The sequence below is a fragment of the Protopterus annectens genome, chromosome 4.part0, assembly GCF_019279795.1.
Source record: "Protopterus annectens isolate FY-2018-M chromosome 4.part0, PAN1.0, whole genome shotgun sequence".
Taxonomy (NCBI): domain Eukaryota; kingdom Metazoa; phylum Chordata; order Ceratodontiformes; family Protopteridae; genus Protopterus; species Protopterus annectens.
Genome location: NC_056733.1, coordinates 1,250,302,088 through 1,250,320,580, shown reverse-complemented (window position 1 = coordinate 1,250,320,580; position 18,493 = coordinate 1,250,302,088). Strand labels below are relative to the sequence as shown.

Here is an 18,493-nt window from a genome sequence, read left to right as displayed (position 1 = left end):
AAAATTTAAACATAAAGCACATTTGACTCGTGGTTCAATGTATGCCCTTGATGAATTTCATGATCTTGCTTCTTTAAATGATAAATCTGCAGTCTTAGAATCTGGCACTGAAGTGAAACTGCTGAATGAACTGTGCATGGCCAGTAGGGCAATGGATGCAAATAATACACAGCAAGCAGCTTCACAAGCAGTTTTGTAAACTTTAAACAATGATAGGGTGCAGCAAAATAATTTTTTTTTCACTCAGCCAGCTCCAGTTATTTTAACCCTGCTGGAGAGGGTGGAAACAAACAAAATGAATGCATCAAGAGGTGGAACAAGAAAAAGAGAAAGGGGAAAAGAAGAAGAAAAAAAATAAATGGAGGCCCACAAACATACAGCAGGTCAACCACGTAGAGACTTTAAATGAAAATAATATGGACATTGTGAATTTATCTGATTTGATTTTAACAAATGATGAATGTTCAATATTAAAGAAGGGACTTCAGTTTGCTTTAACTGATCTTAAACATTTTACTCGTAGTTTAAATTTGAAGTTGACTTTTAAGAACAGTAATTGTAGTGACGTCACAAAACTTAAAAAGTCAAGTACAGTTTTTCCAAATAGTTTCCTGTAGTGATGGCATTTGAGAATGTGTGTGAGCAACAACTACATGCATTTTATGTGAAAATGATAAAAATAAATGTTATAATTTAACTTTCTCTGAACAAAAAGCATTGGAAAGTTTACAGTCAAATGATAATATTGCTATTAAACAAGCTAATAAAGGTTGGGCAGTAGTAATAATGAATAAATTAGAATATGAACAAGCTATGAAAGATTTCTTAGCTGATACTCAAACCTTTATAGAAATTAATGCATATGGTGTGAAGAGAATCATTTCTCAAGTTAACATGCTGATATATGAGCTGCAGTTGTCTGAAGACATTGATATAGAGTTATTTAACTTTTTGACTGTTCCTTGCCCACTTACACCAATTATATATGGTCTCCCAAAAAATACAAAAAAGTGTATTACATCCACCTATGAGACCTATAGTCTCTGGGAGAGGCTGGGTGACAGAGCCAATATCTTTATATCTGCAGCATGTGTTAGAGAAATATCTTGTTAGTGTGAAAAATTATATTAAAGATATGGCAGACTTTTTAATACAGTTATATGAATGGTATGAGTGTAACACTGTGACCACCTTTATGTTAGTTACCATGGATATACATTCACTTTACACTGTAATTCAAAATGAAAGGGGTGGAGCTAGGAACTAAACCTTATATTTAAGGGGTAAAATAAAACATTTCAGAGCTTTACTGGAAAGGCTTACCCAGACTCTGCTACAGTTTGCTGTGAGGGAAAGGTTAGCTTGCTTTTTATTTGCTGTATTCTGTATTACGTTATTGCCGTTTTCTATTTTGTATACTGTGGTTTGTTTTCTTTACACTGTGTTTTACTTGTATTCTGCTTTAACTGCATATTAAAACTTGAAAAGAGACCACAGCTCTGTCTCTTGTGAGTCAGACAGAATTTTTTCCCACCCGGTTACTGTTGTGTTCTTAAACACAACTGTCTTTCTAGTTGCCTGCCCCTTATGTTAATTTGACGATATATCTTATTTCCTCTCTGCTTTTACTGGCTGGTGTGAGTAAGCACAACATTATCATTTTGTGAAATCCCTCCACTTCAACTATTTAACTTTATTGGCCATCTTACTGTATTCCATAGTACCAGAATAAAAAAGGCCCCACCCCTTTCAATATATCTTAATGTTTTAAAAATAATGATTCTCCACTAAAACTTAACTTTTTAGACAGGTAAAACTTAAGTTACCTACTTTCACATCTAACTCCTCTAGTGCACACTGCAGTGTTTAAGATAAACCATTTTTTTCATCTTACCTTTAAGCATCTATTGCAAGACCAGCAGTTATTGAGGAGCCCACATTCTGCCTCTCAGTAGTCATCTTGGGATTAGTGCTTCTGTTTTCTCCTGGTGAGAGAAGGAGTGCAGTTACATTATTTCCTGGAGACTGCTGATCACCAGAAAGCTTAATAATTGCTTTATAGGTGATAGCTTGGAATCTGTGCTTATATTCTGATCCTGATGAGAGTAGGAACAGAGTGCATTGATTCCAGACTCTTTCTAGTTGGAGAGTGAGTGTCTGTACTTAACGTACCTGATTGGTCTGGTTGCTATTCAAGGCATCTACCAGAAAAGGGCTACAAGCCTGCAGACCCTTGCATCATCTGGGACAAGACTGTGAATCACCAAACAGGCCGTGGCCTGCTTCTCTTTTTGGGATTGATGTTAACATTTTGCTTCTGGTGAGAGAAGAAGCAAAGGAGTATTGTATCCCAACAGAGTGAAGCTGTGCTGAGACCAGCATTAGTAGTAGCCAGGTAGTAGCCATTCATGCGACTCCCCTCTTTTCATCATTCTTGACAAGCTAATTCATTATTTTTCAGTAAGTACTGTTTGATTTCTTTCTAACTTCAGAATATCTGCCTAAATACTTCATACTTAAATTTTCAGGGTCTACATATTAGTTTCCCTTCAAGTGTTTGGCAGTGCTCTGTACAGACTCAGACATGTTGAGTGACATTTTTCCTGTAAAAGGAATATATAAGGAAACAGCTCCAGAACTTAGTAATAATGACCACCCCTCCTGGCATGTCTAAAGGTCAGTTGTCTGTGCTTTCTCCTATTAACCTGTGGAGCTTGGGCATTCTAAGGCAGTGTAGCAACTGCCTCATGTACACAGACAACCCTCTCCTCTGACTGCCCAACACTCAGACTTGTGAGAAATGCACTTAATATATCCAAATTAGAAGCCATGCACTCTCAAGCCAAGACAGGAATAGCTGGTCAAGAGGAGAAGGGCAGCAAATGCACCACACCACATGCAACACATAGCCCTCCAGAACACCCACCATTACAGCTCTCACATAAAAGCACAAACCACACACCCATCTTTCTGGAGGCTCTCAATAGAAATCTACCCAAATAGCAGACACATTCAAGGCAGAAATGCACTCGACCACCACAACACAGCACAAACCACAAGGCACATAACTCATCTACACAGTGTGCCCCTCAACCTAAGCCCCTAAGGCAAAACAGCTAGCCCAATACACTAATTATAGGTGACTTGATAATGAGGCACACTGATGTCCCCCTCTCTAGGTTGAATAAGGAGACGGTAACAGTCAGCTGTCTATCAGATGCCAGAATCCGACACATAGCACATGCACTCAGGTCACTCCACAACAAGTACAAGTATAACTTGGTCACTGTCCATGTGGGTGTGAATGACCTGAGATGCACCTCCCTGAACTACATGAAAAGAGACATGGAGTAGCTCTGGGATTATGTGGTCATGGCAGGTATGACCGTAGCCCTGAGCAGCATCCTACCATACCGCAGTACAAGCAGAAAAGGATTGACTTTAACAATTGGCTAAGTTTCTGGTGTCATTTTAAGGGGATCCAGTATCTGTCTGCTTGGGATGACATGATTGACAGACCTCGATGCTTTGCCAGAGATGGCCTGCATCTGTCACCCCTGCGTTTCCAGATACTGGCAAAGGCTCTTGCCACCCCTATAGTGCCTTTTTAGGAGATGTTCCAAAGAGAAAATTACTACTGTAACAGTTATAAATAAATGCAATATGAGGGTCATGCTGCTCAATGCTAGAGGTCTAAATCTCAAGATTCACTTGCTCAAAGCACTCCTCAAAATAGAGAACATCGACATTTGTGCTGTAATGGAGACCTGGTTTAAAGCAGCAGAAAGTCCCCTGTGCTACCAGGCTATAATGCACGCCACATCTTTCGGCCCCAGAATATGGACTGAAGCTCCAAAGGTGGTGTCTCCATATTCATAAAGGATATGCACACCTCCAGACTAGTAACCCAGCATAATGCATCTGAGATACTTCAGGTACAACTAACATTGGGTAAGATGACGATTCAGGTTGTAGTCTGCTATAGGTCCCCAAACATGTCCTGAGACTCTCACTCCACATTCCTAAGCACCCTGGAAACTATTACAGTCCAACCCAACACTCTCATACTAGGTGACTTCAACTACTCCTCCATCAACTGGGAAAACTACTCATGCACCAATACACTGGCCCAACGCTTCCTGGAATTCATCAGTTCCAATGCCCTGGACCAGCTCATTCTTACCCCCACTAGAGGAAGCAACATCCTTGATGTGGTTATTACTAACATGGGCAACCGTTGCTCAACAACAATAGTCAATTCCTTCCTGGTTATATCCGATCACAAACTAATCAACATGGAAATCCACATCTCACCCCCCCCCCCCCACAAAGGTAACCACCATGAAAATCTTCTCCAAAGCTGACATTGGGCTCCTAAAAACAGAGGTGGCTAACTTTGTGGCACCCATGTCAATGGAAAATAGATGCATGACTGCTGAATCATACACCAATACACTGTACAAACACGTACATAAATGCATGGAACTAGCCATACACAAAAGAATCAAGACACTCTCCTCCAAAAAAAGGAAACCAATCTGGTGGTCCCCTGCCATTAATAAACTCTACAACTGAAGGAAGATACTGTTGCAGAAAAAGGTGAAGTCCCAAGATTGGAAAAACTTCCTTATTAGCCTCAACAAAAAGCTGAGATCCCTCATCAAAACCTCTAAAGCCAGCAATGAAAGCAGAATTGCAGCAGATGCTAAAAACAACTCCATAGCCTTCTATAGTTATATCAGAAATCTCCATGGCAATACCCGGGTTTGCTCTGAGTTACTGCACAATGATATCTCCTATACTGAGCCAACAGATATTGACAACATACTGGCTGACAGATTTAGTTCAGTGCCAACTTTACCCCCCACCAAAGCACCAATCACAATACCAGAGTAATGCCAGGCACCCAGCATTACTGCAGCACAGGTTAAACTTGCATTGTCCAAGTCCAAGAATACAGCTTCCATGGGACCCGACAATATCCCTGGATGTGTTCTACATGAACTACAAAATGAACTGGCACCACATCTGTGTGCCCTGTTCAATCAGAGCCTCACCTCCAGCTTTGTCCCTACCGAATGGCAGACTACTATACTCATCCCTCTCCATAAATGGGGAGTGAATACAGACCTTGGGAATTATTGCCCCATTAGCCTGACAAGGCTAATATATAAGGCTATGGAGCACATCATTATGGACCTAATTAACAAGGATACAGGAAATCTACAAACTCTAGATCCCACGCAATTTGGTTTTGTGAAAGGTAGATCATGCCTGCTCAACTTGGTTGACTTTTTTGAGTTAGTCACCAGAGCTATGGATGAGGGGAGGGCAGTTCATACAGCCTACCTTTAGCTGGCCAAGGTCTTTGATACCATTCCCCACTTAGGAGTTATTGATAAACTCACTAAACTAGGCATCAACCCCTATATCACTAGGTGGGTTGCAAATTGGCTCACAGATAGAATCCACAGTGTGAAAGTAGCGGACTCCAAGTCAGACTGCAGACCAGTCACGAGTGGAGTCCCACAGGGATCAGTCCTAAGTCCTCTTTTGTTTGGCATCTACTTCTCATAAGTACAGGCAAATATGCACAGACTCTGGCTGACCAAGTTCGCAGATGACTGCAAGCTGGCAGCCATTATTAACTCCTCAAGTGATGTAAACATCCTATAGAAAGGCCTCACTGAGACCAATGACTAGTGTCAAAACCATGGCATTCAGCTTAATGCCAAAAAATGCATCATCATTACCTTTGGGAAAATCTTAGATCCCACTAATTACCACATTGATGGGAGTCCACTGAACATTGATGTCATTATAAGAGATCTGGGGACACTGGTGACAGCAACCTCTCCTTCAGCCATGACATTGCCACTGTGGGCAGAAGGTCCTTCTATGTGGCACATCTCATTACCAAGGGTTTTGCATCCAGGAAGAAAAAGATCATCATCTCTCTCTACTCTTCCCTCATTAGGCCAATCATCAAGTATGCCCCATTTGGCATGTACCTTACTAGACACATGCAACAGCTGGAAAGGCCACAAAAGTACCTCACAAAGAGGATTCTAGGCCTTAAACACATGGCATATATGGACAGACTCAAAAAAATCCAGCTATTCTCTGTCTCATATCATCTTCTAAGATGCGATCTCTGCTTGAGTTACAAAGCCAGGTCTGATCCAGCTCTGTTAGAAATGCTACATCTAAAGAAATTCCAATCCCTCTGCAGCACATGCTCTAGAGATCTCAACCTCATTACCAAAATCAACAGAACATGCTGGAGGGACAGCTTCATAACCCAGAGACTGCCCATCCTCTGGAATAGACTTCCCATACATGTCAAGCAGAGCACCTCACTGGCCCAATTCATGAAATATGTTGATGAGTGGATGGGAAATAGAAAGTTCACTCTGGGGATCACTCTAGTGGATCTACTTGATAGAGGCACTAGGAACTAATGTTGGGCAGCACGATGCCAGGGCACTTCTATGGGCTAGGCTTATAAAGACTGCAGGGCCATTAGTCTAGTACACACCCATGAACCTGTGAACCTATGAATATGGTGCTGAATCAGTATGTGACTTTTTTAAGAAATAGAACTGATGTGTGTTCTAGCGAGATACAGAACATATGTCAGTTTTTGGACATAATATTAAGTAGCAACATATTTGTATTTGATGATCAAATATACCTGCAGCGTACTGGTGTTGCTATGGGAACACCAACTGCAAATTCATATGTTATATAGTACTAAGTCAGTGGGAGGAGAAATATGTTTTAGATGAAAAATCAAATTTAAGAAGTAAGGTTTTATTTTTTTAAATGTTTTGTGGATGATTTTTTTTTTTTGGTTTGGGGAGGTAATCAAAGTGAATTAGAAGTGTGTGTTAGTTATTTGAGTGATATGACCAATTTTCTGAAATTTAAGTGAAAATTTTCAGACAGAGAAATACATTTTCTAGATATGAAAATTATGAAAAGTCCAGAAGTTATAGAAACAACAATTTATAGAAAAATAGTACAGGCTAATAGGTATATGCATCAGCAAAGTATGCATGCACTTCATATATTTAAAGGTATAGTAAAGAGTCAGATGCTTAGGGTCAGTAGACTGAATATCAATGAAAATAGATGTCTAATGCACGAGAGAGCTTGCAAATGATATTAAACTAAGAGGCTATGATAATACCCTTCTTGAACAAACTATGTCTGATATAATGACTCTGAGAAATGACAGCAAAACCTTATTTTAAACCCCAGCAGATATCATCACAAATGGTTAATAATATAATAGGTAATAGGAGATATATTATTACTTTTAATACAAGAACTCATGGAGTAAAAGAAATAATAAAGAGAAACTGGGGAATATTAGAATGTATGCCTGAACTAAAGAAGTTCATTATGAATGAACTTAAGTTTGCATATACAAATTGTATTAATCTTAAAAGAAGACTTTGCTATAAGGATGTTAGGTCACAAGTAAATAAAGAAAGAATACTAAGGAAAAAAACAGCGAACATTTCCAAGTTTTAACTGTGTGAGCTGCAAATATATTTCTTCAAACAGCACAGATTTTGTAGATCCTAGCTCAGGGGAAAGAATATAAGTTTGATTTATTTGCTACATGTAATACAGTGAATATTGTCTATCTGGTGACATGTATAAAATGTCCTGCATTCTATGTAGGTAAATGTAGTAAAAAACTAAAAGATCGTATAATAGAACATTGCTCTAAGATTTGTAGAAATACTTTATCAAATGCATTAACCAAGCATATAGTTAAAAAATGGCCATGAACTTAGCTTTGTGTTCAGAGTGATTGATGGAATTTATAATAATGTAAGAAGGGGTGACTTAAATAATTTATTGGAATTGAGAGAGTATGCATCGATAATAAGACTTCGGGTGGATAGCCACCCAGGACTAAACACAGCAGTTAGTATTAAGCCAGTATTGGTTAAGAAGCAAATGTAATTAAAGAAATGAAGATATTGTTTACACTTTTTTTGTGTACATACATCTACATGTGTATATATACTTACAGATGCTGCATAGGTAATTTATATGTTTTTAGGAAGTTATATAATTGTTACATGATGAAAGAGTTTTATTTTTTAATTTGTTCAGATTTTATTGGCTATGAATGTCATGTGATCCCTGTTTTGATATAAAACAGCTGTTAGAACACATATATATATATATATATTTTCACTGAAAAGGGTTTGTACCCAAAAGCTGTATGCTCTGCACGTTTGTACGTTTTATTAACATTTTTACAAGCTACGAGCGTTTCTTGGTTTGAACTTGTACTTTGAATAGCTTTGTTAGTTTAAACTTTGATCTTTCCCAGAATATTTGCCGCCTAACTCGGCTGATCACAACTAACTATTATGTCATTAAAGTTAACCAGATATAATCAGACTTTTTTATGCATTTTGTATGCAAATTAAGCTGAGTTCTAGTTACCTCTATGAATTTCTGTAGAACATGTGTGTGTATGTTAACAGATTCAAGTAACATGACCTTGGGTAGCTGTGTATGAGCTGCTTTAAGCGATCCTGAACCAAGGTAGACTTTGGGACATGTGAACATAATATATCTCAAATTTTTGTATGAATAGAAAAAAAAATGAAGTCAACAACATTTTGGTTGCACAATCCTGAAGCCTTATCTGTATACTCTTATCTTGGATATTCTGACTAAGCTTGTCATCTCATACCACTTAGCCATCTTGATTAAAACAAATTGACACTAACTATAAATATTATTTATAAACTGAAGTGAAACAAAATTAACGGATGCAATACTTAAGTAGGCATGCTTTTTAAAATGACAAGTGCATGACCATAATGCCAGCTGTGCAAACAATGATAAAGACATTACTGTGCAAAAACAAGAAATAATATAAACAAATAAAGTAATAATTCAATAACTATATCACCATGCAGTTTGGTAAACCAAATTTGCCAATAGTAGAAGTTACAAGTCTAATTTCCTACATGGGAGTTGGGTTTGGTTATGGTGATGCCACACTCCAGAGGGTGTGTTTCTCACCCTCTGAACCACAGCCTGCTAGTTACATTCTTCACTTTGGTACTGGCATTTGTAATGATGGCAGCAGCCATGGAGGCATGATTCTGAGATATGAGCTGGTCAGATAAGGAAACAAAAATCATGGTTTACTTCTTGCGTATGTTGTACAAGGATGAAATTGAAAAAGTAGCACCCATTACTGAAAAGAAAAAGGTTGACATCTAGCATGAGTTGGTTGAGCACCTGTCTTCACTGACATAGATCACCTGCAGGCTAGGCTAATAAGGCTAAAGTTCTATAGTAAGCATTTTAACATTTTATTTTTAAATTTTACAAAAACATAGGTTTAAAATATGCTAAATAAACATTCCATAAATGCAGCTAAATACAGAAGAAATATATAAGTGCAAATATGCATCTATATGAAATCAAAAGTTATAAGTAAGCATAAACATATCTGTAAACAGAAATACGTCTGTATACAAGTATGGTATGTTTATGTCCTGACATGATTGGGTGTATACATATAAATGTATATGTATGAGTAAAAGAATATATGTCAGTATATGTAAGCATACATGTATATATATATATATATATATATATATATATATATATATATATATATATATATATATATATATATCATATCATATTTGTTGTCACATAATTTTATATACTGTAGGTATTAGCATGTTAGTTATATGAATTATATGCAGCCAGCTTTAAAAATGTGTTGTTTAGGCCATAAAGTACTTACTAATATGATAATTGTGTAAGACAATTATTTTTTCCAAAATAGTAACTGCATATACAAAATGGCCAACTTTAGTTAGCCACCCCTGCCTAAGTAGACAGTGGAGTGAGGGTGGGGATGTAAAGTAGCAAATGATTAACCAGCACAGAGGTTATTGAGAAATGCACTGTTCAATTTCTTACTTTCAGAATTTAAAAGTATGGTGTTTACAGCAGCTCTGTGTGGTATGACTTAGACATGCTGCTCAGGTATTCAAGGCATAGTGCAAAGTAGTAACTTCAATGGAAAGTACCCATCCCCCAAGCAAGCAAGCTGTGCACAGATAACAACATCTAACAAATTGAAAGAAGTCATGATATCCATCTACCTCAACTTGCAGGAAACTTGGATTCAGTCCCAATATGTTATAAAATTTTGCACTTTGCTTCTTAATAAATATAAGAATATAAGGGAGAGAAGTTCAAACTAAATGTATATAGACATTCTGTCCTTTACTGATTAAAACATGTAAGCACATAAACACATGCATACAGTACAAATATAAATTCTGTGCTTTGTCGATTAATACATATAAGCATATAACAGAGATTTGAACACACATCTAGGATGGGAAAGCAACCATGCCACATTTTATGTATTCTTTATATATTCTTTATGTAGCTGAAGAGGAGATTGCCTAGAATTACTCCATAGGTTCATAAGTTCATAGGAGTTTACTACGCTACTGGCTTTAGGGTCCTTATAAGCCTAGCCATGTTATACCATTGTTCCCTTATTGACCAAGTTGTATGGTCTATATTTGCAGAGAGAGTTTATGATCAGCACTGACTGCCCTTATTCAAGAGGGACATAGGTGACAACCCTTGAGGTAAATTTGCAGTCTTCCATCCAGTTGTCTAAGTTATGCTTAAACAGCCTCATTGAGGAGCTCTGTTTTATGTGAACTGGGAGTTTGTTCCAGAGGCATGACAAATCTCTGGAAGACATATCTGTCTCTTCAACATGTCCTGTTAATGTCATAGACTAGGTTAAGATCGCGAGTGACTGAATGTTGTCCCATTTGACTTGCGAATGTCCAGCATTTCCATTAGGGCAGGGTCTGAGACTGGTCTGTAGGCCAGGCACAAGTCGCTTTTCAGCAACCTAGAAGATACAGAGTAGAGTGACAGGGCTTTCAGTCTGTCCATGTAGGTCATGTGCTGAAGATCCTGAATTTTCATGGTGAGAAACCTCTGAGGTCTCTCCAGCTGCTGTAGATGTCTGATGAGGTACATACAGAAGGGAGCACTGTATCTATTAAAATGCCCTAGGGCAGATAGCCTAGTATGAACCTATGAACCTATTAGTGGTCCGATTAGAGATGACTACAGGAGAGTTATAACCTCCTTAGCTCTGGATGTGATGACCTTACTTACGAGATATCCAGTGTAGAAAGTCTTCCTTACCACTGTGGACACATGGTGATCAAAGATCAGGTTGCTCTCAACTTGTTCTCCAAAATCTCTCACCACAGGGTTTTAGCTAAGGGGGGTACTGTTAATATTGTAATTTGCAGGGACTTGCCCTTTGCTGAAAGGGATGATAATGCATTTTTTTGTGTTTAGTTTAAGTCTGTGGCTTTGGCACCAATCATTTCTCTATGTAAGCCCTTTTTGTAGTATGTCAGCATCATTGGGGGACTCAATGATTGCACCCAGTTTTCAGTCATCAGTGTACTTGGTAAGCCACAGGCCATCTATTTTCACCTGGACTTCTGAGAACTAGATTCAAAACAGTAAGGGGCCCAACACAGATCCTTGTGGTATGCCACTGGTAACTGGTCTCCTGGTAGAGGTGCAATCCACAGCTTTGACTGTATGCATTCTGTTGCTGAGCCAGTTGGCTGCCCATTTAGTGACATATGGGTTAATTCCCAGCTGGGAGAGTTTTTCAATGATGACTGAGTGGGGGATTGTGTCATACGCCTTGGCTAAATCAAAATAGGCTATATGCACTGTTTTGCCTTCATCAAGGGTTTTGGTGACATTCTCAAAGATGTCCACCATGTTTAATAGGAATGATCTACCCTTAATGAAGCCAAATTGAGTCAGGTCAAGAGTTTGAAGGTCACCTATGTCTTTGTTGATAAGGTTCATGATGATTCTCTCCACTGCTTTGCAGATAAGGCTGGTTAGGCTTATGGGTCTACAGTTCCCAGGGTTGGTTGACGGACACCCTTTGTGTAAGGGAATTACTGTTGCTGTTTTCCACTCTGTTGGGACAAAGCCAGTACTAAGACTGTGATTCAAGAGAGTGCCAAGTAGTTCTGCTAGGTCCTGCTTTAGGCCATTTAGTGGGCATCCTGGGATGTTATCTGGTCCCAAAGATGCTGTGCTATTGGCCATGGAAAGTGTGGTTATAACCTGCTCTTTGGAAATACCAGGTAGAGGACTGGTGACAGGTATGTTTTGTGGTATGTCAGATGGGGACGGAGGGGGTTGCACCAAATCTATCTGCTAGCAGGTTGGAGATGTCCTCAGGGTCAGTATGAGTGGTACCATCTACTACTATTTTGGCACAAAGCTGGGCCTTCCCTTTCAGATTTCTGACGTAGCTAAAAATGCCTTGTCATTAACCTTAGCTAGGGATGCTAATGTAACTTTGTAATTGGCTTTAGAAGACTTTACAAGACATCTAATTTGCTTGCTGAAGCTGTGGATAGTGTCCTTCCCCTACTGAGTCAGTTCCCTCTTGCTCTCAGACATTAGTTTTTTCCTCTTGTTGTATAACCTATTTATGCTTGATGTCCACCAGGATGGCTTGTTTTTTTTTTGAGGACCTTGTTTTGATCCACTCAGGTACAACTGAGTCTATACATTTGTATAGGTGTTTATACAGGGCATTTGTGTACACCTCTTTATAGGAGTCATTGTTGACAGTGGTAACAGGAGATCTGAAACTATTTATTCAATCACTTAGAATGCTATAGTTTGCTTTGGAGAAATTTATGAACCTTTTTGCTGTTTGGGGAGTCAGGTATGATTGCTAGTTTGAACGAGACTGATTTATGATCAGACCTTACCATGGAGGGCAACACACAAGGGGTAGTGTAGAGTCCCCCCATGTTGATGAGTACTAAGTCTAGGGGATCTGAGGCACTTGTAGGGGTGCAGAATATCTGTTCCAGAACATTTGTATTAACAAAGTCCAGGAACCTTAGGGCAAGTGTGTTTGAGCTAATATATGACTCTCAGTCAATGGAAGGATAGTTAAAATCACCCATGACCAAGGTGTTTGGCTGTATAGTGAGTGACTCATGTAGGTCCGGGTAAACAGAGTGGTTCTTATGGTTCATGGTTGGGGACCTATAAGTAACAGTGGTATCGAAGGGAGTTTTACCTACAGTTATTTAGACTTGGAGTAGCTCTACAGAGTCATACTGTTTGACCAGTCTTGAGGTGTATTTGTCTTTAATGAAGATGAATAATACACCTCCGCCTTTAGTTCTTTCATGCTCATTTTGAAGTCTAAATGTGTGGACGGCATTGTAGCCTTGCATGACAGGGGTGCTCTCTGTGGCCTTGAACCATGTCTCTGTGACTGCACAGACATCGTCATTTTCCAAGGTAATGAGTGCTTCTAGTGAGTGCAGTTTCTGATTTAGACTCTTAGTGAGTCCAAAGAGCAAAGATGCCTAAAATGATTAACAGAGGTTGCTCGTGTGTATGCAAATAAGTATCATTTCCCAAAAAATAAAATGTGTCAAATAAAGAACTGATTTATTTATTTATTTTGTAAGTATCAATCCAGAAGTAATTTATACACAAATGTAATAGAAGAATGTGCTTCCAGTACACAAATACAGCACAATCCATGTCAACCAGATATTTCAAATGTGTCACTATTTCATATGTTGCACAAGCTTATCTGTTTATTGTCATTAGACTGCAAATATAAAAAAACATCACCATTTCACATCCTTCTTCTGACTGTCCACAGATTACCAGCATTATTTCATAGAATATATTTTATGAATAAAGATTTAATAAAATAAGAATGACTATTAATAAAGTATGTACTAATTTACTAAATTATGAGTCAATTTATTGTCTCAGTTTCTTGTTTGTCTCTCTACCTCCCCCTTTAATTTTTTTTTATTTTAATTATACATTAATTTTTCTTTTTTTTTAATTTCTCTCCAGTTTGTGTTCATTTCTCCATAGGTCCAGAGGTCCTACAAGCAGCCCAACTGTGTTCCTCCCAGGTCAAGGAACATTCAGTCTCTGCCCATCCATGGATGTCCTCACAGAGTCAGGGTGGTGTCACTGGTCCTATAGGCACCCTGACATGATGCAACCTGGCAAGCCATGCCACCTGTATGATTCAGGACATGATTGAGGATGTGATGGAGCAGGTAGTGGGCAGACAGTTTTGACCAGTCCAGGATGCGCTTCGGTGGATGCAAGATTTGCTGCCCCAGTCAGCACTGATCACCACAATACCACACACTTCCACTTCCTTAACACTGGAGTCCACCACTGCACCATCAGGCAGTGGAAACATTTAAGGTCCTGTGGACTGTGGTGAGGAAGTCCTCTTCCCCTTCTTCTTTCCTAATCCTCACTCCTACACTCTAAGCTGCATCCTACACAAACTACTCTCTCATATAAAAAAATTGAAAAACAGGAGTTGTCTATTCCCCACCAAAAACACAGAACCCCTCCTCTCCCACTTGCTCCAGCACAACTCCTTGTGTGTGTGTATTTGTTATGTTTCCCCATTTTCCATCTTTTCTTTCTTCCCCACTCAAATCTTTTAAAGAACCAGTCAGGGTGACATAAGGACACCTCCATAGAAAATATATAAAACCCCTTTATATGTTTTAAGAGTCAATATAAATAGCTGTGTTGTGTGTCTTTTTTTTCTTAAATATGCGTCAATACTTCTAATGTGCTTGCACATAGCTACATTCATCCATAAAACCTGAATGCTTCATAAATTATATGAGTATTTATGTTTCCACATAGTATTTCACATATACTTAAAGATTAACTTCACCAACTTTACACATTTCCTGAAAATGGGCATTTCTTTTGTAGAAGCTTTCTCATTCTTGTAGTCATTGCAAATGACCTGTGATTAACATGTTAGCATAGAGACATATCTGCGCTCTTCACAAATAATTACAAAAGTGTGAATTTTATGACTGTGAATACCACCTTATGTCTTTTGCCAGCCTTGGCTTTCTTAAGGAGATATACTACTAATTAATATGTATAATCACTAAATGATCTCTATGTCAGAGGTTATCATGATTATTTTCAATGAAATATTTGATCAGATTTGAACTGAGGTTTCACTTTTGATTGGCTTCTTCTTTTGCTGACTTGTTTTGTGTCATGAGGTTGGATGTTTCTGTGTGTTGGTGATTGGCTTTTATGGTGGTTGTGTGACTATGATGTTCTTATATATAAGCTAGGAAGTGTAGGGGTTGATGCCCCCATGTTAATGCAGAAGTTGTGGTGTTTCACTTCACCTGTGAGAGATGGTGCTGGGAAATTATTTATTTTTGTTTTTCTTTTCTGTTTTATTTATACTGACTACAAATGGAAGGGTTTTATGCTTTGTGATGACTGATGGTTGTAAGATTCACTTAATTCTGATATAATTATGTCAGGAGCATATATAAAAAAGGCTGTTACATTTCTAAATAGTATGCATTTTGTTTTTGCGGATAACACATAGGCATGAGCAGGACAGACTGGCTTGAATAGATTTAAAGCAATGCTGAAACACTTGACTATACAGCTGAAACAGTAATATCTAAACAGAGTAACAAAGCATCATCAGTGTACCAAGTTGATTTTGAAGCACCACAATATTTTCATGTTTTTCTCAAATGTAGAAGTAGAAGTTGGTCAAGCAAAGACCCTCTGGAACACTCAGAAACACGTATTCCATTCTAGGCATCCCAGCTGCAGTATGGTTTTTGATTGCGGCTATTCAAAGCAGTCTGCAGTGTCATTTATATATATTCTCCCTCTTCCTGACTGTGGTCCCTCATTAGTATACTGTTACATAACAGAGCCTACCAAGCAACTCGGTATGGTCAGGAAGCTTCCTTTCTCATAGCAGTCTGTGTGCACTGTGGCATAATTTAATATGACCCCCGTGCCCCCTCCACACTATGATCTCAGTCTATGCACAGTATCATATAAGGACCATGCTCCCTCCACTGCCATGTCCCTATGCCTAGCACAGTGTCATGTAGAATACCCCCTTACAGATACCCTTTACAGACACAGCAAAGTGCCAGAAAAATGGTGCTGTCCCTCCCTGTCCAAGTCCTGTCTCAAACATTGCATGAAATAATGAAGGTTCAGGCATTATCCTAACTTACTGATTTGCACATGGTATAGATGTGAATAAGAGTGCATTTCTTGAAGAAAGCTGTTTATGGAACTCATTATATTCTTACTACGGTGGGGCAGCGGGATGCTATATAGCAAAGATACTGTTGTGCAGTGCTGTGAGTTATAATAATTCTTTGGCATTGCTGATATCAAGGGGTGGTGGCTGTCCTTTTAGATCATCAGTGACAAGATAATGTCCATCACCACAACTTTCCAACCTGCCCTGGTCACAGTGAGCACTCTTCTTTAGTAATCACTTTTGCAGTCATCACCTGCATTACTTGTATACTAGGACCTGTTGCTACCCTTGCCATCTATCAATTTCTGTTACTGTTGGGGGGGTCTCAGCAGGGGGTATTTAATCACCTCTTACACTGGAGACCTCCTGAATAACTTGACAGTGATGGCGTGCAGATCTGTCCAACATTATAGTGCTATGCAGAGATATGAGGTCCCTGGGTCTCTTCTAGCCATGTTAGTTATTATACATTGCACAGACTTGCTTGTGTTGTGTGAAAGGGGTTCATAAATACTAGTCTGTTTATTATTTCTTTTAAACTAAATATCAGTCATAAGTTAATGGTTTAATTAAAATATTCATTATTAATTAGATGGGTAGAATGCATTATCATCACATTTAATTGAACTACATTTGGTGATACCTTTCCCATTTTGCTCTGCAATGTTTTCTAAATGTCCCACCTATAAAGTTGTTCTATTTATAAAGGTAATGTCAGCCACTTTCTTGACATGTCCCTTATTGGAAACTTTTATATTATTCATTGGCTAAATATGTATTAATAATGCATTTTAATGTTGAGTTATCTCAATTCCTGGATTCTTGCAAAATGTTTTTGCATGTGCTTACATTCATGGAAAACAGCATGGTGCCCATTACGTGCCAAGGATAAATAAACTAGAAAAGGAAAGAAAAAGAAACTTGGTGCTTGAAAACACATGAAAATACTGTCATATGCTGTTAGTTGTCAGAAAACAGATAACGTTTTTATAATGAACAACAAATCTAAGATGGGGTATTTATTGGGCATCTAAGAATGGTGCACTAGAGAGTACTGTCCCTTTAATGAGCAGTGTAAATTTGTTTGGCCTTAGGATTCTGTGAGTTATTATGTCTCCATGGCATGGCATGTGCCTTTATCCATGTAATATGTGGCTTTTATAACAAATAAGACAGTTTTAATCCAGAAGTAATTCCTGTGAGAACAACTTATTTAACTTGGTGACTTAACTGCTTTATACTGCAGTTTTTCAAGGGATGTAAGCCATGACTGTGAAGTTTTAATTATGCCTTCATGCTGTTAAAGTTTCAGTTTTGGCAGCTGAAACTGCAAATTGGAAGGATTATAGGTTACATGTAATTCTTTAAAGTAAACGAGAAAGAGAGGGGGAGGTCAATGGAAGATATTAAAATTTGCAGACAACATTTTTTAGAAACATTATTTTATTATGTAGAAAACAATAAGATACAAACAACACATGAAAAACACAAACACACACACATGTATGTGTGTGAGTATGTGTGTGTGTGTGTGTGTGTGTGTGTGTGTGTGTGTGTGTGTGTGTGTGTGTATATATATATATATGATTTCATTTATATAATATATATATATATATATATATATATATATATATGTTTGTAGATATATAAACATCTATCAGTTTACCTGTCTGCAAACACACACACACACACACACACACACACACACACACACACACACACACACACACACACACACACACACACACACACACACACACACACACACATTTCTCAGAACTGCTCCCTGACACAATAAGTGGAAAAGATAACTTTAACTAGAAAAGGAACTGTAATTACATCAAACATATCAGATTAACTTTAAAAGTGTTACCATCACATGTCAAAGAACTTAAATGTTTTAATTCCCACACAGAGGACCTCATTTACCAGAGGAGATGACCAGACAGTCTAGCCTGATATGGAGTTCCCACTGTAGGTTTGAGGACCAAGCGTATGCTATTCAGAAATGTGAAATAGAGGGAAATATATATATATATATATATATATATATATATATATATATATATATATATATATATATATATATAAAATAAGTCGGAAATTGCTGTATTTCAGAGAATTTCCTCCTTTATTGGATCAATGCAGTTAGAATATATCTAACGTTGGGTATGGGAGGTACAGAGGAGCTTGTCCCCCCTCCAAAAATGGTTTTAATGGGTAACAATAAGTTTCTTGCTTCATTGTTATTATAGAAGACTTGCAATTTATCAAAGTTCCATTAGT

The 18,493-nt window shown here is 38.1% G+C and overlaps 1 protein-coding gene across 1 annotated transcript in view; it reads right to left on the bottom strand.

The window, feature by feature from the left end:
- Positions 1–686: 686 nt before the first annotated feature.
- The window catches only part of LOC122800433 (sericin-2-like), a 42,403-nt gene continuing 24,596 nt past the window's right edge, over positions 687–18,493 (bottom strand). The window contains exon 4 of the mRNA XM_044069878.1: positions 687–703. Within this exon, the coding sequence (XP_043925813.1) occupies positions 687–703 (17 nt within the window). The remainder of the gene's footprint in view (positions 704–18,493) is intronic.